Below are 27,410 nucleotides of genomic sequence, written 5' to 3' on the forward strand. Positions count from 1 at the left end.
ATAAAAATATATTTATATCTAGTCTATACGATTTTAATATTTTAATCTAAAAACTGAAGTGCAAAAATAAAAATTTTTAATTATTGTGTCTTCAGAAAAGCTACTTTCCCTCTAAATATTCTAAATTATCTACTGAACTTAAAAGAGGACTTACAAATTATAATTCATGGACCTCAAATTTATAAAAATAGAATATTCAAATAACGTTGAACACTTTATCTAGTTTTTTAAGAATTTAATCTTACTAAGTGGTTATAAAAATAAAATTATCCAGTCCAAGCTTTCAATATCCATTCAGTTGCCAATGTGACAACTCAGTGTCACACTTAACACATGTCATGTCTAGAGCTACATATATGTGGGAGAGTATGAATTTATACTGTAAAATATATTTTTTGGTTTTGTAAAACAAAATTAAATTTTGTTAAATATTGTGAAATACTCTTCAGTCAATGTGTATAACTGTTGCAAATTCTGCACTAATTATTAAGTACCTCTGGAACCACAAGATGGACCACCAAAAAGAGTGATGAAGAAAAAAAAAAAACAACAAAAAGAGTGAAGAAAAAAAGGACACTCAGCACTACTGTAAATTGATCCTTCGTTACACAAAAATTCTATTATGTTCTAAAATATTCTATTATCGAAGAGGAGTTTTGTCTTTATTAATATATAGTCTTACTAATACATGTATTACTTTATCTTTATGGCAATGCCACAACCCACACAGTCCACAGCACTCAGACACAGCCCTTTGCTCCGAGGGCACGAGAGATAGCATCATCGTCTGGTGTCTGAACAGTTAGAGAGAATGCTCAAAATTAGGGTGGCTCCGTGCCAGCACCGACTGCAAGATCCCCAGTGAACAGGGCAGCTCCGTGCTCTTTAATAAATGCAGATGCTGGTGCTGGCGATCCACAGGGGTCTCTAGAATGCAGAACCCAGGCCAGAGCCCCTCTTGTCCTGGTGTCAGTGTAGCAATGACTTCAAAGACCACTGGTCCACGATACCATCTCTCAGAGCTGAGGTCAGGCTACCTAATCAATTATGATGCACTCCCTCTAAGCTAAAGACAGAAGAAAGGCACACGAGCTCCTATCTTTCTAAACATGTCACAGAACCCTGTATCTGAATGTATACCTGCAATAGCCAAATCCCTTGTAAGTAATCCCAGCAGGCAGGTCTGCTCAGCAGCAAGAGCTATGGAATAGATGCTGTCTCAGGCAGCTCCTGCCAACCTCTCAGACAAAGGCTGATGGCAGCTTTCGGGAGAATCTCTGGCCCTTCACCCTGGCATTTCTGCTTTCAGAGAATTCAAAGCTACCAATGCATTATATGCATTATATTTACTCCACCATCTCTCAGCTTCCTCCCAGAACATTCTGTGAAGAGTGCTGACATTTGGCAGTATCAGTGGAAGATCATCTGTTAAGGGGAAAACTGCTATATCAATTACAAACATACATAGAACATTCCTCCTCTAAGAAGGTGTTAAGATAGTAGAGGAGAACAGCCCTGTTAACTTGGATGTACCTCTTGAGTCCACACCATTGATGGTTAATTTTACGTGTCAACTTGGCTTGGCCATTGTACCCAGATAGTTAGTAAAATACCATGCTGGATAGTGTTTTGGGATGAGATTTACATTTAAATAAGTGGACTTTGCATCAAGCAGATTGCCCTCCCTGATTGGGTGGGCCTCACCCAATCAGTTGAAGAACTGAATAGAACAAATGGTTGACCTCCTCAGAGAAAGAGGGAATTCTCCAGCAGACGGCCCTGGACTTTATCTGCAACAGCAGCTCTTCCTGGTTCTCCAGCAGACAACCACCAGACTGGAGCGGCAACTCTTCCCTGGGTCTCCAGCCTGCGGGCCTCCCCCATCAGACCGTGGACTTGCCAAACCTCCACAACTCTCTGCACCAATTTATCAAAATAAATCTGTCTCTATATATGCACCTCCTAGTGGTTCTGATTCTCTGGAGAACCCTGATCAACACAACACCAAACTCTACTCTGAATCCCACTGGCCAAGCCCCCAGGACTTTGCATATTAGTTGTATTCACCAAGCTTTAACAAGATTCTAGGCTCAGGAGACAATCTATGCAAAAATCAGTCATTCCTTTGGAGCTGGAGTCAAACAAGGCAGACTCTCCCAGGGACCTGCCAAACAGAAGGACGCAAACTGGAAGCATAATCCTGGAATGGAGGCATGGCCATGGACCTGGAATGGGACACAGCCCTGGAAGGTCAGCATGACCTGGGAACATGGAACCAAGATGGGAGACTTAGTAAGAAGCAGTGAGGGGTCGAGACTTGTTCAGGAACACAAAGCAAGAAGAGAAGTGGAAGTTCACCTGTCCAAAAGGCTAGAGGGAGGTAGAGGCATGATGGAGAGCAGACAGAGGGCACTGGGGGCTCCTAGACAGAGGGCACCGAGGGCTCCTGGACAGCCAGCTCTGAGGGCTCCTGGACAGCCGGCACTGAGGGCTCCTGGACAGCTGGCACTGAGGGCTCCTGGGCAGCTGGCACTGAGGGCTCCTGGACAGATGGCACTGAGGGCTCCTGGACAGATGGCACTGAGGGCTCCTGGACAGCTGGCACTGAGGGCTCCTGGACAGATGGCACTGAGGGCTCCTGGACAGCTGGCACTGAGGGCTGCTGGACAGATGGCACTGAGGGCTCCTGGACAGATGGCACTGAGGGCTGCTGGACAGATGGCACTGAGGGCTCCTGGACAGCCGGCATTGAGGGCTTCTGGACAGTCGGCACTGAGGGCTCCTGGACAGCTGGCACTGAGGGCTCCTGGACAGATGGCACTGAGGGCTCCTGGACAGCTGGCACTGAGGGCTCCTGGACAGATGGCACTGAGGGTTCCTGGACAGCTGGCACTGAGGGCTCCTGGACAGATGGCACTGAGGGCTCCTGGACAGCCGGCACTGAGGGCTTCTGGACAGTCGGCACTGAGGGCTTCTGGACAGTCGGCACTGAGGGCTGCTGGACGGCCCACTCTGAGGACTCCTGGCTCAGGGCAGGAGAACAGGGAGGTCCACAAGTCAGGGTCGGAGCTGGGAAGAGCAGCGGTCCCAGAGGACCCCCTGTGCCCAGGGGACGAGTCTGTTTGGAGGCGACTGAAGACTTCTCTTGCAGCCTCTACATTAGGGTCACTGGGGTGTTAAAGGGTCTGCCCAGAGCAGAAACAGGGGCCGGATGCAAGCTGGGCCCCCCCTACATGGGGCCATGAGGACCGAACCCAGTTGGGAGCAGCCCAGGCCAGGATCCCTAGACAGGTGGTGGGGGACCAAGGCCGAAAGTGGACAGGTGGGCCTGGGGCTCTGACAGCAAAGGAGATGAGGGATTAACCATGAGGAAACGAGTCAGACAACAGGGAAGGAAACCCGCAAAACTAACTCACACTCACTTCCACACAGAATTAAACACCGGCTTGATTTAAAGTACATATGCTGCTGAGTTAGGAAGCAAAAGAAAATAAATGCATTTATGACTAACACCAAAAAGGAAAATCTTATAGTCCCTCTTTGTGCTTACAGTTTTCCTGTAAGCAGAAAAACCCAAATAGCATCTGATACAATTTACATATTTTTACATAATCTCACGATTACCATTTGGCAAGGAAGCTCCAGACCGAATCTCCTCCATTTATTTGCCTACAAAATGACAAAAATGTCCAAAATAACAGTCTGGACAAGGAGTTTTTTACCCTCCTCTTAAAAATCACAAGAAGCCAATTCCACAATTTTTCTTAATAATGTGTCCAATATTTCAAGTCTGAACAGTCAAGTCTTATTGACACAACTTTATCAATCAACAAATATTCGCCAACCCTTGCTATTTTCAAAGCACTGATTTCAGAATTGGGAGGAAAAAAATCGCTCTGGACTTAAAATCTACTCCAAGATGCCATCCTGCAGACGAATTATTTACACACCCCAAGCAACATTGTTTTTTAGATATAAAGAATCGTACCAGTCAGTTTACAGTGTTGTTCTTAGGAGAGGGTTAAACTGAGTTGCTTGGTACATAGTAGGCACACAATAAAATATTTTGTGGGTGAGAGAAACTGTTTTTAATTGGAGAGCCATGACTCAAACATTAAAATTCGTGATTCAGCTATTCACTAGGCAAGAAAACGATAAAGGTGGCATGTAGAGTATAGTGAGTTTCAAGAGATAAATACAAACACCAAACAGAAATTTATAGAAGAAAAGACTAATTTTTTACTCATAAACAAAGAGTTCACCACATATATACAAAGGTTTCTGATTTAGATGGAGACCATTTATAGTCTGCCTTTGTGTTTTTCATCTTTGTTTTTCCTTCCATAGGTTACAAAAAAACCCCACAGTTTCTTAGGCTTCTATTCATAAAGCCTACTTATTTCAGAGCCCTTTCATAAATTCTCATCCATTGTTCTTTGAGTTCTTAGATTCAGAACATTCTCGAGCTGAAGGAAACCTTAGTAACCATACGGGCTAACGTGGCATATTGTCAGATGGCGCCTCGGAAATTTGAGGTCACAGGCTCAGAGGCTGACACTCGAGGTGAGGACCCAGATGCCGACAGGGCCCGAGCAGATCAGAGGAACCAAGCAGGGGACAGAAGGTCTGGAAAGCAAAGGACCATGGGATGAGGCAGAGGCTGCAGTGTGGGATGCAGGGACGGGTCTACATCTCCCAAGTTCTCAAGAGATGCCGATAAATCATCCAAATTGTTAAATGACGTAATCTGTACATGGTAGACACCAAAATTATTTCAAATGCTGTTCAGATCAAAACATACAAATGCACACACATGCTCATACATGCTTATAAACACAAATGCTTGCAAACACACTTACATGTTCACGCACACACGCTCATGCACACATATAAATGCACACACACGCTCATGCACACATTTGTAAGCCAGGTCCACTCTGGTCCACGCCACTGTGAATCTATACACAGGGTCTCCACATTATCAGATAGGACTCAAAACCACGTGTGTCATTTTAAAGGGCCATTAAGTGCCCACAGAGAAAGGATTACTTTATTTCCTACCTGAATATTCCTTCTTTCACACACCATTATCAAAAATGGCTTTTTTTTTTTTTTTTTTTTTGCGGTATGCGGGCCTCTCACTGCTGTGGCCTCTCCCGCTGCGGAGCACAGGCTCCGGACGCACAGGCTCAGCGGCCACGGCTCACGGGCCCAGCCGCTCCGCGGCACGTGGGATCCTCCCGGACGGGGGCACGAACCCGTGTCTCCTGCATCGGCAGGCGGACTCTCAACCACTGCGCCACCAGGGAAGCCCTCAAAAATGGCTTTTTTGACAAGAAGATACTAACTCACTTTTTTCGACGTATTAACTATGCCTTTTAGTTTCTTTACTCTCATATTTATCAAACACATTCTACCCTTCCTTATAACATGGGCTTTTTTTCTCTTTACATTAAACTATCTAATATTTAGTGAAAGTATGTGCTTCCCTCAACTCCAAGAGGCCACTAAGGTTTACCTTTTCTCTTTGAGTTTTAGCAAATATATTTAATTTTCTTATTAGTGTACAAATGGGATTCCAGTTACAGTATTAGGTGGCCAATGAAAACAATGTGATTGTCTAGGTTTCATTAGTATTACTAAAATATCATTTAAATTTTTTTTAAGATAGGAATTTTAAATGCTGATCATCTCATGTAACACAATCAAATTCTAGTTCTGAGTCCACAGTTAAAACAATGGTTACAGGGCTTCCCTGGTGGCGCAGTGGTTGGGAGTCCGCCTGCCGATGCAGGGGACGCGGGTTCGTGCCCCGGTCCGGGAAGATCCCACGTGCCGCGGAGCGGCTGGGCCCGTGAGCCATGGCCGCTGAGCCTGCGCGTCCGGAGCCTGTGCTCCGCAGCGGGAAAGGCCACAACAGTGAGAGGCCCGTGTAACGCCAAAAAAAAAAAAAAAAAAAAAACCCACAATGGTTACAGACTGGTTAAGTCCCGTCACCCGCTCACTTTATGGTCCTGTGAACCAACTGCCACATCTCTCATTTCACAGTCAACTATACTGAAAACAACAATTGCCCAGAACAGTCTAGGACCAAGTTTCAGAACTGGGCAGGATCCACCTCCAGGACCTAACAGAAGGCCATATTCACACTTTTCTCCTAACGCTTCATGAATAAACATCCCTTATTCAAATAAGTTACCTATTAACTAACTCCAGTAATTTTGATTCAACTTTGAATGGCAAATAGAGTCATTCTGGCAAGACTGCAGAATTTGCAATTCAAATTACAGAAATTTTAATAACGGGAGAATAAAAATTAGTGGAATGATTCCTAAGGCACTGGAATTCCAATACTTTCATTGCACCAGTAGAAAGCTCACATAAATACTTCTCAATGTAAAAGCTGGGGGGAGGTATCTGGACGGTCATCCTCACACATAATTCACCTGCTCTCTTATCGGGGCATTCCTTCCTGGGACTCCACAGGAACCTTCCAGACGCCAGAGTTCCCCAACCCCCGACATTAAGAAGCAATGTTGCTACTTCTCAATAAATAACAGGGAAACAGTCACTGGATTAAATGATTTCCTTACATTATCACCATAAACAATAATTATTTGGCTGCTGCTCTTTGCAAGCTTGCACGTGCTTATGAATAAATCAAGCCTCATTGATTTACCAAAAGCCAAAACGTTTTACATTTTGCTCCCCTAATGAGAGCTATCATCCTCCACTGCACTTCATGAGGCTTTAACGTACTATGTTTCTTAATACTTTTCATATGAAAGATTAGTACCGATTAGCTCTGGAGCAGGGACACTGCTCGTGGAATGGTCAATTGGTCACTAAACCCAGGTCTCCCTGAACGTGTCTTTACTAAGGAAATTCTCTTAACGAAGTACAACAGAGCTGCTGCCATGCTGTTTCCTTTCCCCTAACTTTAACAGAGAAATGACGGCCAGCACTGATTCAAAGATTAATTTCACTTAAAAGAGCAAGGCGGGAAAATACAGGATTGCAAAGGATGCTACATGCTTGGTAAAATATCACCTAAAATTTTTAAAAATGACTCTGAGGGCAGTGACTTCAGAAGACATAAGGGGCTTCCCTGGTGGCGCAGTGGTTGAGAGTCCACCTGCCGATGCAGGGGACGCGGGTTCGTGCCCCGGTCCGGGAAGATCCCACGTGCCGCGGAGCGGCTGGGCCCGTGAGCCATGGCCGCTGAGCCTGCGCGTCCGGAGTCTATGCTCCGCAACGGGAGAGGCCACAACAGTGAGAGGCCCGCGTAACGCAAAAAAAAATTTTTTTAATTAAAAAAAAAAGAAGACTTAAGATTACTTGGAGAATCCAAAAATGACCAGAAAGATCTAAGTGTGACCAGAAAAGGCAGTCCTCTCCTTTCTCCCATTAATGAACAAAATCACCCAAAACTCCCATCCTCTTGCTTGACCCAACGATATTTTGAAACTGACATCCACATACTAATCGATCTCTCAGGGACTGAGTACTCCGAGGTCTTTGGCTTCCATTGAGGAACCAGAGTCTACAATTCTGTATTGGGTGAAATTCTATCCATGGCAGGTGACAAAGGACCCAAATGCTCATCATAATTTCCCCACCTAGTCTGCCTCCCAATCCACTGAAACTTCACCATCCCAGAAAGTCACACAGAAACTTGACTTTGGTGCTTTGCACAGACTCCTGGGCGAGATTTCCACCAATCCTAATCCCCAAACAAACTCCAGTCCTCGTGCACAAAACTAGCACCCTCCTCCTTCCTTCTTTCCTTCCCAATGATCACAAACCAAAGCAGGTGAGACTGGAAAGCTCTTTAGAGATTATACACTATCACCTCCTCATTTCAAAGATGAGGAAATGGAGAGCGAGAGGTACCTACATTAATGGCAGAGGCAAGGAAAGAAACCTGATCTTCTGGCTCCAATCGCCATGTTCCCGCTTCATACTACCCCGATTCCTGGGATCAGTAAGAGAATCTATCACCACGGAGCCTCCCCAACAAATACATGGGGTGTCATGGACCACTTTCACTCGTGTTAATATTCTGGGACACCTTTCAAGTTTAACCATGACAAAGATCGACCAGGTACAGCTGCGGGATTTACAGTGCAATGAGCTCTGTAAGACAGAAAACCACACCAACAAGAATCCTTGTGCAAGAACAGATTCTACGATTCCCTCTGGAACAAGCTGCCACCTCTGGCTACAAAGCGATAATTATCCTGCACTACAGCAATCAATAAAACCTCTTGCGCCACGAACCTGCTACTTCCTGACTTTGTTCTCTGTACTCGAGATTTCCAAGCTGTATCGATCACCTACTAAATTTTTTTTAAGTTCTTTAAAGGGAGCAATAAAGAAACTCTCCAATTAGTATCACTTGGGATGGTCTGAACAGACTTCAAATCTTTCATTCACATTAATGGTTTCTCTTGTCATGGGGTTTCCCCATTTTTCACTTTCAATTTGTCATTTTAAGTGTGTCTGTGTCTTGCCTAAGAGCACAGAGTCAGGAGGATACAAATTTGATAGTGTTTCTGAAACTGTGGCAGCTGCCACATTTTTCACCCAGGCAAGGAAGAAGAATTGATTCATCAACTCTGCCCTCTTTTCTCAAGCAACAGCATGGATTTTTTTTTTTTTTTTTTTTTTTTTTTTTTTAACCAAATGAACCCATTAGCTCTTAGAGTGTTAAAATTCTGTACCCTGGAACTTCTCACTAAAATGATCCACTAGAGGCTCTATTATAAAGTAAAACTCTCTTACATCTTCTCCACGGGTGTTTTAAAAAGTGTCAAAATTTAAGAGTAAGTCACGAGATAAGCAAGGACAGCAAAAAGGCAAGATTTCACACAGGAGAAGGGCCTGCCTCTTGGTCCCCCTCTATGGCCCCCACTCTCAGTGTCCCCAGATATGTATTTGCCCCTGGGATCAACTCATGTCTGGACCCTCCTGGGAGTGTGTGGGCATATGTACATGGCTTTTGTGTGCAGAGCTGGCAAGTGGGAAAGTGTCTAGTTCTCTAAAATTGATATTTTCCCAATATTCCATCAGTACAATTCATCCATCAAGACTGATTTATTTTGAGATACGAACTACTGTCTACAAAACAGGCAAGCAGAGAGGATATACTGTACAACACAGGGAAATAGAGCCATTGTCCTGAAATAACTTTAAATGGAATATACTCTATAAAAATACTGAATCATTATGCCGTACACCTGAAACTAATATAATACTGTAAACCAACTATACTTCAATTTTTAAAAAATTTTAAAGGAATCGTAATAACTGTATAGTTCACAAGAAGCTGGAAAATGAAAAAAAGACTGATTTTTTTTCATGACAAATGGGAAATCACAGGGATATTAAATAATCTTATAGTCTCACCTCAGTGGCTGTTTTAATTCAAAGCCAGATGGAATATTATTCAGCAGTTAAAAAGAAGGAAATCGTGTCATAGGCGACCACATGTATGAACTAGAAGACATTATGCTAAGTGAAATAAGCCAGTCACAGAAGGACAAATATTGCCCGATTCCACTTTTCTGAGACATTGAAAGCAATCAAGCTCCCATAAGCAGCGAGTAGAACGGTGGTTGCCAGGGGCTGGAGTCAGGGTGGGAAATGGGTGTTGCTGTTCTGTGTGTATAAAGTTTCATGCAAGACGAGAAGGTTTCTAGAGATCTGACCACAATCAGAGTTAACAATAATGTACTGGACACTTCAAATGTGTAAAAAATAAATAAATACAAAGTAGACATGGAAGCACCCTAAGTGTCCGTCGACATAGGAATGGATAAAGAAGATGTGGTACATGTATACAATGGAATATTACTCAGCCATAAAAAAGAATGAAATAATGCCCTTTGCAGCAACATGGATGGACCTAGAGATGATCATACTAAGTGAAGTAAGTCAGACAGAGAAAGACAAATATCATATGATATCACTTATATGTGGAATCTTAAAAAAATGATACAAATGAACTTATTTACAAAACAGGACCCACAAACATAGAAAACAAACTTATGGTTACCAAAGGGGAAGGGGAGGGAGGGATAAATAGTTTGGGATTAACATACACACTACTATATATAAAATAAACAACAAGGACCTACTGTATAGCACAGGGAACTATATTTAATATTCTGTAATAACCTGTAAGGGGAAAAAAAAAATCTGAAAAAGACTATACACACACACACACACACACACACACACGTATAACTGAATCACTGTGCTGTACACCTGAAACTAACACAATATTGAAAATCAACTATAGTTCAATAAAATTAAAAGAACACAAAGACATGTTTCAAAATTGAAGTGCCAGGACACAATGCCGGCTGGGCCTAGAGTGAAGGGAAACGGGCAGTGCCTGAAGCAGGACAGCCCACGACCTCACCCACCACTCGAACCAGGTCGGGAGTAAAAAACAAAGCCTGATATTAACACCCATTCTCCCGTGCTCACCTGCAAAGTCCTCCACGAGGGAGGGAAAACGTAAGGATGCAACCAATCGGGACCCAATCGCTAGGAGAAAGGGACAGGTGCTGCTTGCCAGGTGCCGGCACTGATTTCTTTCCTGAAGGCATCCCAGACCCCTGGGCCAGCAACATTTAATGTCTCCACTAGATCACAGCATCGGTCAATGGCTATGTACTGAGACCACACCTGGCACAGGTGACGTGAGCTACAGCTGGGCTCACACGGTGGTGAACTCACAGCGCTGAGCTTCCTGTTCGGTGGCGGCAAAAGTTCTCTGTTCAAAGAACCACACAACTGAAAGGACAGGTATACCCAGATGCCCATTAGTTGACAAACGGATAAACAAAACATGGTCTCCCTACAATGGAATATTATACAGCCATGAAAAAGGAATGAAGCCTTGATACTTGCTAAGACGTGGATGAGCTAAGGAAAAGCAATCATTCACTAATGGCTACATATTATACAATTCCACAAATGTGAAATGTCCAGAATAAACAGGTTTACAGAAACAGAAAGTGTGGATCTGTGACTGCCCAGGCCGGGGTCGGGGGAATGGAGAGTGACTGGTAAAGGGTACAGGGGTTTCTTTATGGGGGGATGAACACGTTCTGGAATCAGACATCGATGATGGTTGCACAACTCTGTGACTACAAAAATCACTGAACTGTATACACTTTAAAGGGATGAACTTTATAGTATGTGAATTATATCTCATTTTTTTTAAAAAAAGCTTTGTGTAGGGGAGACACAGGTGCAAACATGATCAGCGTTAAAGGTTCACGAGGCCTTGGGAGCAAAGACAGGGTCTGACCTTGGTTCCCTGAGGAAGGGCTAGATCAGCTGACGGGCAGAGGAGGAAAGGAGAGGGAGAGGTTCCAGGCAAAGGGGAGGGCAGGTGAAAAGACCTAGTGCAAGAAGGAAAGAAAGGGGACTTCCCTGGTAGCACAGTGGTTTAGAATCCGCCTGCCAATGCAGGGGACACATGTTCGAGCCCTGGTCTGTAAAGATCCCACATGCTGCAGAGCAACTAAGCCCGTGCACCACAACTACTGAGCCTGCGCTCTAGAGCCCGCAAGCCACAACTACTGAGCCCCCGTGCCACAACTACTGAAGCCCGTGTGCCTACAGCCTGTGCTCCACAACAAGAGAAGCCACCGCAATGAGAAGCCCGCGCACCGCAACGAAGAGTAGCCCCCACTTGCCACAACTAGAGAAGAGCCCGCGCACAGCAACAAAGACCCAACGCAGCCAAAAATAAACAAAATAAAATAAATAAATTTTTAAAATTAATAAGTAAAGAAAGAAGGGCCTTCTCTCTCCTTTCTGAGCCAATAAAGGGCCAACACATTCACTAAGGTCAAGGCAACGGATTCACTCCTTACACACGTCACGAAATGCAACTCAAACTCTGTGCGTTTGTCATGACGCTTCTCTACGTAACTTTACAAATGCTCCAGAGGGGGAAAGCAGTTGTGAATAGGATGGACGCAAGGAACTTCAGAGTCAGCTCTAATACTTTACGCGTTGCTTTGAAATAAAAATATCAAGTCAAAATTAAGATAGGCAGGCAGGTCCTAAGGAGACATTACACCTGCTTGAGAATTAGCATCAGGAGTTTTCAAGTGCAAAGAGGACTGGGTGTTGAGATTCAGCTTTTCGGTAAGTCAGTTTCTCTCACTTACAGGATCCGATGAGTTCCTGACCATGATAAGAGGCAGCCCATTCTTTTACAGCAGGATTTCTCGAAGTCACAGCGTTAATGGCAGTTTGAGCCCAATATCTTTACCGTCTGGGGGGTTGCTGTGCATTGTAGGATGTGTAGCAACATCCTTGGCCCCTCCCACCAGACGCCAACAGCACCCCCCTCCTCCCCTCTCACAACTAAAAATGCTTGCAGACATCACTGGATGTCCCCGGGGGGGTAAAATCGCCCCAGTAGAGAACCACTATTTTCCAGCAACTAAATGGATCTAATCTAGACAAGTTTTGGCAATCTCTTTGAGAGTAATGTCACTTCTCCTCATCTGTTTGGTTTTCTACATGTTGCTCACCTTGACAGTCTCCCCATAACAAGACAGATTAAAACCTATTAGAGAAACCTGTTTCTGACACACTATGGCACTATTCAAAACATCAAGTCTCCAAAGCAAAAGAAAAGCAAGATAATCCATCAGCAAAGGGAGAACAAGGCCTCCATCACGGGTATCCCTTCAGTCTTCCTTTCCTACCTCCAGAAACCCACCCGAGGATCGGGCTCAAAGGCATAAAGGCCACGGTGGGCTCAACCGTTGGGTTCAGCTCCAACATCTGAAAATGCACCCAGTCCCCCCTCACTCCAGCGTCCTCAGGCTAATGCAACTCAAGGAGAGACCCTGAAAGTGCTGGATCTTCCTAGCATATCAGTTATTGGATCTCTACAAGGTTTTCTCTACCAGCATCACAAGTGACGCCCGAGAGCTGGGCCAGCCCGTGCTCACCATCCGGGGGCATTAGGGTCTTATTGTTCTGCGTGCACCACCCGACGGGGTGCAGGTCCGCGATCACCACGTCACACCAGAAGTCGGCCCGGCGGTCCTCCCCGTAACCACAGTAACGCAGAAGCAGCAGCTGCCCGCAGGTGGTGATGACCGTGGCCACCCAGTACGTGTCCGGGTTCTTCTTGTTGGCTACCTCCAACTTCATCCCCGGCTGGAAGTTGCTCTGAATGCTGATCTCAACCTTAAGGAACGCAGAAAATCCGTCATTACGCTAGACACGTCCATCCAGAAGATTATGTGAACGACTGAAAACACAGCACTTAATATTTCTGTTGCCCTAGATCAGCACCATCTAAGAGAAATGTAATGTAAGCCACTGGTGTGACGTTAAATTTTCTAGTGGCCACTTTAAAAAAAAAGAGAGAGATAAAACAGATGAAATTCATTTTAGTAATGTATTTTACTTAACCCAACAGATCCCGATAGCATCATTTCAAAAGGGAACCAATATAAAAAAATAGAGTAGTGAGAAATTTTACGTTCTTATTTTCCAATGAAGCCTCTGAAATCTGGTGTGTATTCTACACTTACAACACATCTTGTTACCAAACACAACTTGGATCCGTTAGTCAGACGTGCAGCAAAGCCAATCTACTGACCGGGCTGTGGTGAAGGCAAGTGCAGGGTTTACTGCAGGGCACCAAGCAAGAGAATAGGCGGCTCCTGTTCAAAAGACCTAATGGCCTTCAGGGAAGGGTTTTTAAAGGCAAGGTGAGGGGTGTGGGTCACAGGGTGTGTCACCAGCTCACGAATAATTCTCTGATTGGTCGGTGGTGAGGTAACTGGGTGATGTTTCGAGCATCTCAATCATCAACCTTCTGGTTCCAACCAGTCTGGGGTCTACCTGCTGGTGGTCAGCATGCAGTTAACTTCTTCTACCTGGTGGGGTTTCAGTATCTGCAAATCAACTCAAGGATATGGCTCCGGATATTATCTGTATTCCCTGAGGAGGAACGAAGGGCCCCTGAATTTGTATTATGGCTCAACTATTATTATTTTGCCTTGCTTGACTGCTTTCCTTAGTTTCTGCATTTTCTTCTCTGATTAAATTTGCTCTTTGCAACTCAGAGAAAGCCTTAGGAGGCTAAAAGTTCTGGAGGTGGGGACACAGGAGGATCTGTTCTCAGGAAGGCCCTGCAGGGTCCTACTCGGTTTCAATCTCAATTTGGATGACACATTCTCCAAGTGCTGGATGGCTAGTGGCTACTGCGTGAACAGTGCAGCCTCAGAAAATGGGTTTTCTTTTCTTTTTAATGAAGGGTTATCATCTATTCATATTTGCCAGCCCTCCCTGCAAAAGAAAGCTTTCCATCCTGGTGAGTTATAATATTCTAAGGCCAGCACATCAGATGTCCCTGAGTAGCTGCTGCTTAAGAGATGATGGGATTACGAACTGTTCGCCCATGGGTCCTGGGCTCCTCTTCCTTTAAGCCTGGCAGACAGGCCTGGGGACATTCTGCATCCACAGTACAGGGCACTATACTGTGCCTGAAAGTGGGGCAGGAGAATGGACTGGATGAAAGAGAACAGGACTGACTCCATATGCAGAGATATTGAGAACTTCCCGGTACAGAAAAGGAAGGAAAAAGCTGTTGATCTATATCTCATTCCTAAAGCGCCTGGAGAAATCCAACCAAGTCATCCTGGCATCGTAAAAGGCAGATGTTACAATGGCTTTTGCAAAATGGAATCCACACTGTATGCTGGGTGAGTTTTAGTTTTATTATGTTTTAATATTTCACTCTTGGTTTCACTAAACGGCCACAATCCCACTCATAATAAACCAGCAATTATCACAGTATAAGTGTCAGTATAAAAACAGAATCGGAATGCAACCCACCCTTAACGAGGTCATGCAAATTTAATAAGGTCTTAAATTCCTTTTCAAAGGAACTCTTCACTTCCAAAAAGAATAAAATGTCGCCTTAAAATAAAGTGGCTTCTTAATTCAACAAAAGAGCCAGAAGGAAGACCAGATTCAGAAAGTCCCCCAATTTGTTTATGATACTGAGGCTAAATCTTTGCCTTGGAAAGGCCCAGTAGGGGAAAAAAATGTTTCTCAGTATTAAATTTTCATTTCCAATAAAGCAATAGTGATACCTAAGAACTTAGGTCCTGGAAACTCAACCTTTTTCTTGCTAATTATATATTACCAAAATCTCATATCTAAGCAAACATCTGGTAAAAACTTAATTTTTTTATTTCCTGGGACTTGCCCTCTGCTTGGCATGCTATTTGCATTGTTCAAAAAACAGTATAGATGAGGGTGATTTTTTTTTTGGTTTGATCCAAACATTTCCTGAATATTTATGGTCTTTCCTGTAATTTGACTCATCTGTCCACAAATGGCTCTAACGCTTTTAGGTGTCTTTTCCAAAGAAAAATATCAATTCAAACTTAAAATATACAGCCATTACATCTCCTAAGAAGACATTAGTCATTGACACCTACTTGCCTAGCTTGCTGGCTTTTTATTTATTCACATCAACCTTACCTGTCTCGGGCTGTGCGCCCCAGACAGCAGAGAACACATCATTCTAATCTGGCTTTTTAAGGCACAGAATGAGGTTAAGACCACACACCATTTCTCATGCTGAGCACCACCCGGTGCCCAGTCCTGGATTAAAGCAAGGCCCACCTTCCCTGCAGCCCTCTGTGAAAATCAAACTCACTTCCACATCTCCTCTGCACTTCTAAGAAATCTTGGCCAAATTTCTCTTTTCTTCTCATTCCCTTTCTTCCAATAAGTTTGGCATCTTCCTGAAGACACCCTTCCCACCCCCGCAAGCAGATCAGAAGGAGAAAGGAGGTCACCTACATGTCTGAACGATGTGTGAGGAGCTGCACTGGTCCCCGTCTCTTCCAAATACTCTCCCCAGTTAAAGCCGGTTTCCTCCAAGCTTGAGCCTTCTTCTGTCGAAAGACAAAAAAAAAAAAAAAACACAGAAGCATGTCAATACTCGTGTGAAGAATGGAAAGGCATTGGCCTTCCATGTAAATCAGAAAATCCTTCATGCAAGAGAGAAACAAATTCAGTGTGTAGGAGAATACTGTTGAATTCTTTGCCAAGCTTCTGTTCGCTGAATTTAGAGACAGGTGACTCAAGAAAGACATGGAACCAACCTAAGTGTCTATCAACAGAGGAATGGATAAAGAAGATGTGGTCTATATACACAATGGAATATTACTCAGCCATAAAAAATAATTAAATCATGCCATTTGCAGCGACATGGATGGACATAGAGATTATCATATTAAGTGAAGTAAGTCAAAGACAAATATCATATGATATCATTTACATGTGGAATATAAAAAATAGTACAAATGAACTTGTTTACAAAACAGAAAGATTCACAGACATAGAAAATAAACTTATGGTTACCAAAGGTGGGGGGAATAAATTAGGAGTATGGGATTAACAGATACATACCACTGTACATAAAATAGATAAACAACAAGGATTTACTGTATAGCACAGGGAACTATATTCAATATCCTGTAAAAAACTATAATGGAAAAGAATCCAAAAAAAAGAATATATATACATATATGTATAAAGAAATCACTTTGCTATACACCTGAAACTAACACAATATTGTAAATCAACTATACTTCATGTAAAAGAAAGAAGGAAAGAAAAGAAAGGGAAAAGGGAGGGAGGGAGGGAAACAAGGAAAGGAAGGGAAAAGGAAGAAGGAAGGGAAGGGAAGGGTAGGGAAGAAAATCAGGGAAGGGGAGGGGGAGGGGAGGGGGAGGGGAGGGGAGGGGAAGGGAGGGGAGGGAAGAAAATCAAGGAAAACCCTGCAGAAATTCTGCTTGGACTACCCTAACAGAATGGAGGGTAAGATTAAGGGCTCTTCAGTAAATGAAAAGAGATTTGCTTCAAGGCATAGTCGCTGCATGTTAGCCTGTTTGAGATTATCCACTGGAGACACTCCAGTATTTGGGGAGGTTGGAGGACAAGGTGAAGGAAACCACCGGGCACCAAGTAAGCTCCTTGACGTATATACAGTACAACAGCTGGAGATTATAAACTAATATCATAGATCATTGGAGCTCAGAAAGCACTGACTCCAAAGTCATTTCAAGGAAAAATACTGAGACCCAGAAGGACTGCTCAGGTGTGTGGTGCCCGGCCAGTTAGCCACAGGAACTGAACGGCTGTCTGACTGACCCCACACCCACCCCATCCAGAGACCCTCTCCTACCTGCCATCTCCTGAGACAGAGCTCTCAGGGCAAGGCACCCAGGTGGAAACCTACAGGACACTCATTTCTCCAAGGACAAGGAACAAGGAAAATGCAATCAAATGTACAATGTGGCTCTCAAAACCATCACTGTTTTGGAGGAAATCAAGCAATTCCCCAAACATTTCAGACTGTATGGTAAGATACAATCGGTATAGTTGAAAAGCACCAAATAACTCACTTTAAAATATAGATAACATAAATGTGATGTCATAGTTTCCATTGGAAAAACCTGATGAGCCATAAACATTATTTTAACCTATCTGCAAGGCTGTTCTAAGGAAGGAACATGCAGTAGTAAGGGTTGTCCAAACATGCAGGCCATTTAGTGCTTCAAAAGTTAAGACTCTCCTTTCTTTCCATAACACTCAATGGATACTGACGTTCAACCTGGGTATCTTCTATTAGCAAAAGCCCATTTCATTGGCCCAGAAGAAATACTGTGATCAATCGTGTATTAACGTAGAAGTGGTATAACCCGGCAAGTGGGCCGGGGGAATTAGTGACTGGGCGTGTAAGAAAGACTTCTTGGAGGCTATGGCTATTTTTTTTTCTCCTAAAGATTATAAATTATAAGTGGGAAATGTTATTTTCTTGTGATACTCTATCTAGTCTCAGGAGTTGATAGAAGAGGATACCTTTTATAACATCAGAAGGTGCTAAGCCAAAAGGCAGTTAGCTTAAACGTCGTCTTCCAAAGCCAAGTTGCTAAGAACTTCCACCTCCAACTTTAATAAGGTGGTTTATTATTAAATGTCCGAGAACAGAAAAAGCCACCTGAAGAGAAAACCTTTCCCCTGGAGCTCTTCCAAGATGCAGAGTCACCCGGGGTTTAGGCCCTCCCATCAGAATCATGCTCCCTGGAAAGAGTCAGCAGGTCCTGCAGCCACCAGTTACCAAGGGCTGTGAGGCGGGTTTCCAGCTGCTAAAGGCAGGGAGGCAAACCCAAAGGGAAAGCAGTCAGGCTCTAGAAAATGCCTCAGGGGGGTCACCCAACAGCTCTACCCACAATTCTTTTCACCCAAGCTGCACTTGTCATCAATTATCAAGTCTGTTTTCTGACCCACCAGCCGGAGGCATGGACGCAGCACCTTCTCCTTGCCACGGTGGCCTGGTACGGAATCTCTGGGGTAGCTGACTTGTTGCAGTCAAAGTCTGTGCTTCCTTTACACCCTCCGGTCCAGCAGCAGCTCAAACCACGCTTCCTGCAGGCCCTGCAGCTCCAGCCCTGACAGGCACCTCCGTGTCCACCCAGAGACCACAGGCTGTCACAGCAGTGACGAGAACTGGGGGGTGTCAGCCGTCCTCTAACTGCTTTACATGCAGCACCTTATCTAATCCTTCCAAGAACCCTGACAGATGGGCACTCAAGGGACTTACCAGGTCGCACAACTGTCCAGCTACGAAGCAGGGGTCCAACGCAGGTGGCCTGGGGTGGAAGCCGGAACTTCTCCGCGGCACCTTCCCAGGTCAGACAGCCCCGCTCCATCACCCCGTTCTCCACCTGGAGGATGTGAGGTGGACCCCAGGGCCAGCTTATCTGTCTCTGTGGTGATGAGCATTAATGTGTCCAGGGCCAAGTCAGGCAGCAGGAGGACCCAGGAGGTGGGGGGGTGGACGGGAGGCAGCTGCCACCCCCAGGGAGGAGAACAGAAAGGGCAGGGCTCCTGGGGCCTGTTTGCAAAGAAGGAGGAGAGAGCCGGCAGAGGATGTGGGTGTGATCCTCGGCCCTGAGCCGGTGGAGGCACTAGGTCCCGGAAGAGCGGTGTTGGGAGAATTTCAGCTGCTGAAAACGGATCGGGCTCCTCCAAATCAGAAACACTCGGGTGGAGACTGAGCCTTTAGGAGCTGCCTGCTGCACCCTGATGAACCTCATCGGGACCGCAAGAGACCTGACTTGGAGGCAGTGGTGAGGCGAAGACCAAGGCTTAAACCTCCCAATTGCAACTTTGAGACCCTTCATCAGACCTCTTGATCCTTCACAGAACTCTCATCTAGGCCGTTAACAAAAATTTTGTTTCCACCCAATTTTAATTCATTACAAGCTACGTCTCCAGTCTCTTCTCCCAATAAAAGACGCTGTAGCAGCTTTCGTGCTCACTCCAGCATTCACTCCCGTCAATCCAGAAAGGAAAAGGTTGGGCTTCCCTGGTGGCGCAGTGGTTGAGAGTCCGCCTGCCCATGCAGGGGACGCGGGTTCGTGCCCCGGTCCGGGAGGATCCCACGCGCCGCGGAGCGGCTGGGCCCGTGAGCCATGGCCGCTGAGCCTGCGCGTCCGGAGCCTGTGCTCCGCAACGGGAGAGGCCACAACAGTGAGAGGCCCGCGTACCGCAGAAGAAAAAGAAAAGCAAGGAAAAGATGGAACCTCCCTGGCAGTCTGTTGGTTAAGACTCCCCACTTCCAATGCAAGGGGCTCGGGTTCCATCCCTAGTCAGGAAACTAAGATCCCACATGCCAATAAATAAATAAACAAATAAATAAATGAAATCCATAAAAAAAGAAAGAAAGGAAAAGGTACCACTGGGACCCACCCCCTCCCCACATGTGAGTCAGTGAGATCAGTGCTCGGGAAAGCTCTGCTGCTCTCTGCCATCAAAACAAACACTTTAGAAAGCAACCAAGAGTCCGACCTAGAATGGGATTTTAAAGATTAAAACCTTTATGCCTTTAAAGGTTTATGCCTTTAACTCTAAGTATGCTGTTTTAACAATAAAATCAAACACAAAATTGAGGGTTTTCGTAACCTGTAACATATTAACACTTCCTCCGCCACCTATGACCTGAGCAGCTGATTCTCTAAAGACATTTCAAAGAGCAAGAGACAGACACACAATGTTTATGAGTGGAGGTCTCATAAACCCAGAGCAAATATTTACAGCTGATTCATAAACTTCTTAAACCCATAAACATTTTATCAAGGAAACTCTGACAGCCTCTTTTCTCTGCATCAGAACTGGTCAGAGGCATTTCCCCACGATGTCATGCAAGCAGACTGTGGAAAGCTACTAAGGAAATGTCACGGCTCAGAAGAAGGCGGGAGTGTTCTTTAGTGGCGACGCAATTCTAGAACACAGAGAGCTGTGTGTGTGACTGGAATCGTTCACGTTAACTAGAAAAAGAATACTCAAAGTGGGAGTGCAAATGACTTTACAGTGAAAAATGGAATCAACACAGGACTCATTACCTTTTTTTAAGTCATCAGATCTTGGGTTGTAGACTGTAACAAGCTGAAATAAGACTAATCTTGCAGAGGAGAATATTAAACCTGCCACCAGCACCCAGTCAAGGAATAGAGAATCAGCAGGTTCAGAATGAATGAAATCTTACAGGGCACCTTCTTGTGCGCTAGATATTTTTTTTTAAGTGGATAGAGAAAGGAAGAAGACATTCAATCTTTGTCATTTTCACTGCTGAGAGTCGGTTGGTAGGATCACAGGTTTAGAAAATGTTTCCACTGCGAGTACATTAAACAGACACAGGGTACTGATAAAACTCAGAAAGGACTAGCCAACATCAATCCTAGGTCTGAGTTCACAGCTGCAGGACTACACCTGGGGGGAGGGGGAAACAGACCCCGGAACACAAGGTCCTTGAGGGTGTCTCGGCCACCCAGACCCCAGAGGGCCAGAGAGACTTTCCAGAAAAAACTAAACACCCCATGTCCTAGCTAGGGAAGGCAACAAGTATTCTAAAGAGACTTTAAAACGGGGAGGAGGAGAAATATTACTGAGTCACTTTGAACTAGTCCCCAGCTGGAAGAATAAGAGATCCAGATTTTTCTACTAAGAATGTTGACTCCTTTCCTTCCCAAATAGAAGAACCCATGGGACTCTGGTTAAATACTCCTAGTCCAAAAAAAAAAAAAAAAAAAATCAAGCCCACCATTTCCAGTGTAATTCTTTCACTCGGTGGCTTGCCCCGTCTAAATGTGCAATGCCATTTTATCTGCAGACTTCATCAGCAAATTACATTTAGCTGGCCTGGAAAAAGAATGTCAAGGAATCTACCGATCACTATGCCAGCATACTATTTTGCTTGCTTGTATCACCAGCAAGCAAATTGCAATTGGAGAAACCGAGCACTCCAGGAATCCAATCTGGGTCCCCTTCCTTCTCTGTGGCCAGTGACAGGGCCGCCCAGGCCGCCTGCCGGCGAGGCCTCGGTGCCTCCTAGGAGGAGGAGGAATTTTACATGCTGCCTATTTCACTGACAGAACGCAAGTGTCAGTCATGGACCCCAACACTCTTTGAGCCTTCCTCAGGCAAAGAGGCAAAAGTGAAAAATAAAAAAGCTGTTCATACGAGTCATTTGTTTTAAGCTGAAGTTTCTAGCGCAGCCAAGTGGACCATCATGGAGGGATGGCAGCACGCCCCCAGGGCGAGCACATGAGACTCCATCCTATGGCCCCAAAACTTTGGCAGAGAAGAGCCAGAGTATAGCTGCTTCTCAGGGAGATGCAGCTGTGTGTCACATGACACATGGGGACCGGAGAGGGATGGGGGACAAGCGAAGGAGAGGACAAGAAGGAATCTGAGCTGCGCCTGGTCCCATAAAGTGTGGGGTGGTAGGGGCAGGGGAAGTGTGCTCACAGGAACACGTATGTACGAGGGTAACTTCTCCCTGCACCGAACGGCAGGGACAGCCCAGCGTTTCAGAGCCTCAAGATGCCTGAGATGAAATCCTGGCTGGAACACAAGAGCCAAGTGACTCTTGTCAACCGATGTTTCCTCATCTATAAAACGGGGCTAATAAAAGCAGCTGTCTCACTGGGCTGCAGAAGGATGAAGGGACCCAACACGTGGGAAGTACTTAAGAGAGTGCCTGCCAGACAGTTGGAACTCGGGACCACAGACCTCTCCCTCGCGCACCTGCCGGCCAACTTAGAAGCAGCTGCAGGCTGTCTGTGCCGTCTCTGATTCATCCAACACATGAATCTCATCTGGAAACTTCTGGGGAAAAGAACCTTGGCACCAAGATGCCATCCAGCCTTAAGCATGTCACAGCGGGTCCCAGAACCAAATAGCCCCACGACCGATGCCAGAACGGAAACTATTTCACTGATGAACCGGTTAAAAGGAAACTCCTAGGGAAAATAAACTACTTGAAGACTCATACTTGAGTCCGTTACCATCTCAATGCTCCAAACTAGATTCGAGTTTCTACAAGGCGGCCTCTGCTCGCCACGAAGATTTAGATCCTGCCTTAAATCTGTTTCCTCTCTAGGAAATCCGTCTTTGTAGCACCATCTAAATGCCTCCTCACCACACAAGGACATAGGGCAATTCCAAGGAGAAAGGACAGGTTAGGCATACAGGAAAAAAAAGAAAAAAAAAGTGAGTCAGGACCAAGATCTGAAAAATGTTAGGATCATTCAGAGGTAATTTAGAGCTACTATTTCTCATGCTTTCCCAGTCATGGAATCACCCCCAGAAGAAGGTCAGTACAAATAATATTCCCGACACCATATTATTATTAATGGGTTCAGGATCTACTCATGCTTGAGTTACACCGCAGCTGCAAGACAATGAAAACTCAACACACGGCTGGCTTTGAAACAGCTTTGAAAACACACCGCTGAAAACAATGCAATAACATGCATCAGATGTGTGCCCGACAAAAATACAATAAAAGCTCAGTGACTCCAAAAGTCGGAAGATAACCTCACTTAGCAAATGTAATAAAGACTTTTTTAAAGTATATTTGTACTTAAATAAAAGTAGAATAATTAGGATGAACCTTCAGCTATGAGGCTATGCTCTCTCTGAAAGAGAATTTCCACATTTCCATTGGGAGACAAAGGCTCAGCTCTGCTTTTAGGAGAAGTTTTCTCACTCCTACTTTATGTACAGAAAAACACAAGTGGGGAGAACTAAGCCAATTTTGAAAAAGGTACTAACGTCTTTCAACATAGTTAGGCAATTATTTCAGGGTTTTCCAGATTTTTTTGCAGATAGAAAGATAATTCCAGGTACAGATTTGAGAAACATAATCTAAGAAACTCAATGATATCAAGCAATCTGTAATCCTGTCATTGCCTGGTCTCATCAAAATGCAAAAACACATCTCATAACTTGTGGATGGTGGTCAAATCGACCAGTGAGTTAGTGCTCTTTTTGTTTACATGAATTCACCACAGCAAACGTTTACGATTCAGAGTGCTGAGCTGTCCTTGTATAATTTGCTGTTATGAAAATGATGCAATCCTTTCTTTTTACAAAATTATCTTTTTAAAATAAACTATCATGTAAGTAGTTAATAGTTACATTTATAAATTCTTCGGTTAAACATGAAATTCAATCAAAGATTGCTTTTGCTTTGTTTGTGATTTCATACAAGGAGAAATATTTTAGCGCAAATTCACATGACCTAAATACTTTCACGTCATGCACTTTTCTGCAAGATTCCTTCCAGGTTTTCAAAAGATCTTAGGGCGAGTTCGCTGGCAGTCCGGTGGTTAGGACTTGGCGCTTTTACTGACGTGGTATAGGTTCAATCCCTGGGGAGGGGGGGCTAAGACCCCACAAGCCTCAAGGTGCAGCCAAAAAAAAAAGAAAGTGTCTTGGGAAGGGGCATCCGATGCTTGGGCAGATCCTCTTGCCCTCTCTTTCGGGCACGTGGGGGAAAATCCTATTTCCCCCACCTCCCTTGCAGTGGCAGAAACACTCAGCTGGAGGCGGAGTCAAGAAGGCTATTAGGAGGACGCAGAATCCGCGTCTCCTCACAACTAGGGCGCCTAGCAGGCACCAGTGGGGCCCACGGACACCTAAGGGGACGGAAAGAACCCCCAGTGACCAGGTAGGATGCGGGGCCTCGGGGGAGTGAAGGGGGAGGAGAAAGGAGGCGGGACGGGACTGGCGCCCCTGAGGGGCGGCTGGGGGAGGGGAAGGGATCCCACGCCAGAAGGGGGGAACTGGGGAACCCCTGGGACGGCAGAGGATCAAAAGGGAGCGTGGCCAGGTTTCCCCTGCCCACTTGGGCCCCCAGGAACCTGCTGAGATGCCGGGCCTGATCCTCTGCCCACCGAGGCCCCCTCCAGCCACGTGGGTCCTGAGGGAGGGGGAGGGAGGGAAGGGGTAGCAAAAGTAAAGGCTGGAAACCTGGGCCGGCACCCCTGAGGGGCGGCTGGGGGAGGGGAGGGGTTCCCACACCCAGTGGGACCCACCCATGGTTAGGGGTCCAGCGGCGACAGGGGAGACCCTGGGGGAGACAGTGGAGGAGGGCCGCAAAGGAACAGAAGGGAACGGGGCCAGTGTTTTCCCTGTCCACTTAGGCACCGGGGAGCCTGTTGGGGTCTCGGGCCTAATCCTCTGTCCTCGGAGCGTCCCTCCTGACGCACCCCTACACCCCCACCCAGAGCCCCACATCTACACTCTGAGACCCCCTCCAATGCACTGGGCCTAAACCCCATCCACACACCCTTGTGCAGGGCACTACCTCCAAACTCCGGCACGCCACACTCCAGAGGCCTTGCTTTCCACATGCTGCCTCTCCCCTTCCGCACAGGTCCTAAGCTGAGGCCCGGCCCCAAGTCGCCCGGCTTAGGCCCCACCCCCAGGGCCTTTTCCAGATCCACCGGGTCCTGAGCCAAGGCCCCGCCCCATGCTCCAACACCGCCCCCACGCACATAGGTCCAGCCCCACCCTAAACCCCGCCCCTGCCTAAGTTCCACCCCTGTCTAAACTCCACCCCCATAGCCAAGGCTTTTTTTCTTTTCTTTTCTTTTTTCCTCTTTTAGATTCAGGTTCTGTTTTACCTTGTTGATTCATTGTTGTTGATTCTTTTATTCTTTATACTTCGCTATTGTTCTCTCCTTTGAGCTTGTTTCCCCCCACCCTTTTTTTTTTCTTTTTTCTGTTATGGTTTTATTATACCTTGCTGCAGTTGTTTGAATTATAGTTTTATTTTTCCTAATATATTTTTTATCTTTCTAATTTTATTTTCTTTTTTATTCTTTGATATTGTACTGCTCCTTTTTTTCTCTCTTTCTTCCTTTGCTTTTTTTTTTTAACCATTCCATGAAGGTTGCAGGATCTTGGTTCCCAGGCCAGAGGTTGGGCCCAAGCTCCTGTAGTGGGAGCTCCAAGTCCAAACCGCTGGACTAACAGAGAACCTCAGATCCCAAGGAATATCAACCGGATTGAGGCCGCCCAGAGGTTCTCATCTCAGCACCAAGACCCAGCTCTGTCCAACTGACTGCAGACTCCAGTGCTGGACGTCTCAGGCCAAACAACCAGTAAGACAGGAATACACCACCACTCATCAAAAAGAGAAAAAAAGGGCTTCCCTGGTGGCGCAGTGGTTGAGAGTCCACCTGCCGATGCAGGGGGCATGGGTTCATGCCCTGGTCTGGGAAGATCCCACATGCCGTGGAGCGGCTGGGCCCGTGAGCCATGGCTGCTGAGCTTGCACGTCCGGAGCCTGTGCTCTGCAACGGGAGAGGCCTCAACAGTAAGAGGCCCGCGTACCGCGAAAAAAAAAAAAAAAGAGAGAGAGAGAAAAAATGAAACGACAAAAAAATATGTTACAAACGAAAGAGGAAGGTAAAAACCTACAAGACCAAGTAAACGAAGATGAAATAGGCAACCCAGCTGAAAAAGAATTCAGAGTAATGATAATAAGGATGATCCAAAATCTCGGAAACAGAATGAAGAAAATACAAGAAACATTTAACAAGGATCTAGAAGAACTAAAGAGCAAACAAACAGTGATGAACAACACAATTACTGAAATTAAATACTCTAGAAGGAATCAAAAACAGAAATAACTGAGGCAGACCAACGGATAAATGAGCTGGAAGATAAAATGGTGGAAATAACTGCCAGGGAGCAAAACAAAGAAAAAAGAATGAAAAGAATTGAGGACAGTCTCAGAGATCTCTGGGACAACATTAAACACACCAACATTCAAATTATAGCAGTCCCAAGAAGAAGAGAAAAAGAAAGGGTCTGAGAAAATATTTGAAGAGATTATAGTTGAAAACTTCCCTAATATGGGAAAGGAAATACTCAGTCAAGTCCAGGAAGCAAAGAGAGGACCATACAGCATAAACCAAAAGAGAAACAGTCCAAGACACATATTAATCAAACAATCAAAAATTAAATACAAAGAAAAAATATTAAAGGCAGCAAGGGAAAAGCAATAAATAACATACAAGGGACTCCCCATAAGGTTAAAAGCTGATTTTTCAGCAGAAACACTGCAAGCCGGAAGGGACTGGCAGGACATATTTAAAGTGATGAAAGGGAAAAACGTACAACCAAGATTACTCTACCCAGCAAGTATTTCATTCAGATTTTACGGAGAAATTAAAACCTTTACAGGTAAGAAAATGTTAAGAGAATTCAGCACAACCAAACCACCTTTACAACAAATGCTAAAGGAACTTCTCTAGGCAGGAAACACAAGAGAAGCAAAACACATACAATAACAAACCCAGAACAAATAAGAAAATGGTAATAGGAACATACATATTGATAATTACCTTATGTGTAAATGGATTAAATGCTCCAACCAAAAGACATAGACTGGCTGAATGGATACAGAAACAAGACCCATATGTATATGTATGCTGTCCACAAGAGATCCACTCCAGACCTAGGGACACATACAGACTGAAAGTGAGGGGGTGGAAAAAGATATTCCATGCAAATGGAAATCAAAAGAAAGCTGGAGTAGCAATTCTCATATCAGACAAAACAGACTTTGAAATAAAGACTATTACAAGAGACAAAGAAAGACACTGCATAATGATCAAGGGATCAATCCAAGAAGAAGATATAACAATTGGAAATATTTATGCACCCAACATAGGAGCACCTCAGTACATAAGGCAAAGGCTAACAGCCATGAAATGGGAAATCCACAGTAACACAGTAATGGTAGGAGACTTTACCACCCCACATTCACCAAAGGACAGATCATCCAAAATGAAAATAAATAAGGAAACACAAGCTTTAAATGACACATTAAACAAAATGGACTTAATTGATATTTATAGGACATCCCATCCAAAAACAACAGAATACACTTTCTTCTCAAGTGCTCATGGAACATTCTCCAAATAGACTATATCAAGGGGCACAAATCAAGCCCTGGTAAATTTAAGAAAATTGAA

At 44.9% G+C, this 27,410-nt stretch overlaps 1 protein-coding gene across 5 annotated transcripts in view; it reads right to left on the minus strand.

Annotated features, from left to right (window-relative positions):
- SFMBT2 (Scm like with four mbt domains 2) overlaps window positions 1–27,410 on the minus strand; it is a 221,512-nt gene that overhangs the window by 169,254 nt on the left and 24,848 nt on the right. For 2 of the 5 annotated variants that reach the window (XM_067030224.1, XM_059056565.2), the window contains exons 3-4: window positions 15,868–15,962; window positions 12,990–13,230 (exon numbers count right to left, since the gene is read on the minus strand). In XM_067030224.1, the coding sequence (XP_066886325.1) occupies window positions 12,990–13,230; window positions 15,868–15,962 (336 nt within the window). Of the gene's footprint in view, window positions 1–12,989; window positions 13,231–15,867; window positions 15,963–27,410 lie in introns of those variants that run through there. The other 3 variants (XM_067030223.1, XM_067030226.1, XM_067030227.1) reach the window with 3 other exon arrangements.

This window comes from Kogia breviceps, chromosome 3, assembly GCF_026419965.1.
Source record: "Kogia breviceps isolate mKogBre1 chromosome 3, mKogBre1 haplotype 1, whole genome shotgun sequence".
NCBI classification, from domain to species: Eukaryota; Metazoa; Chordata; class Mammalia; order Artiodactyla; family Physeteridae; genus Kogia; species Kogia breviceps.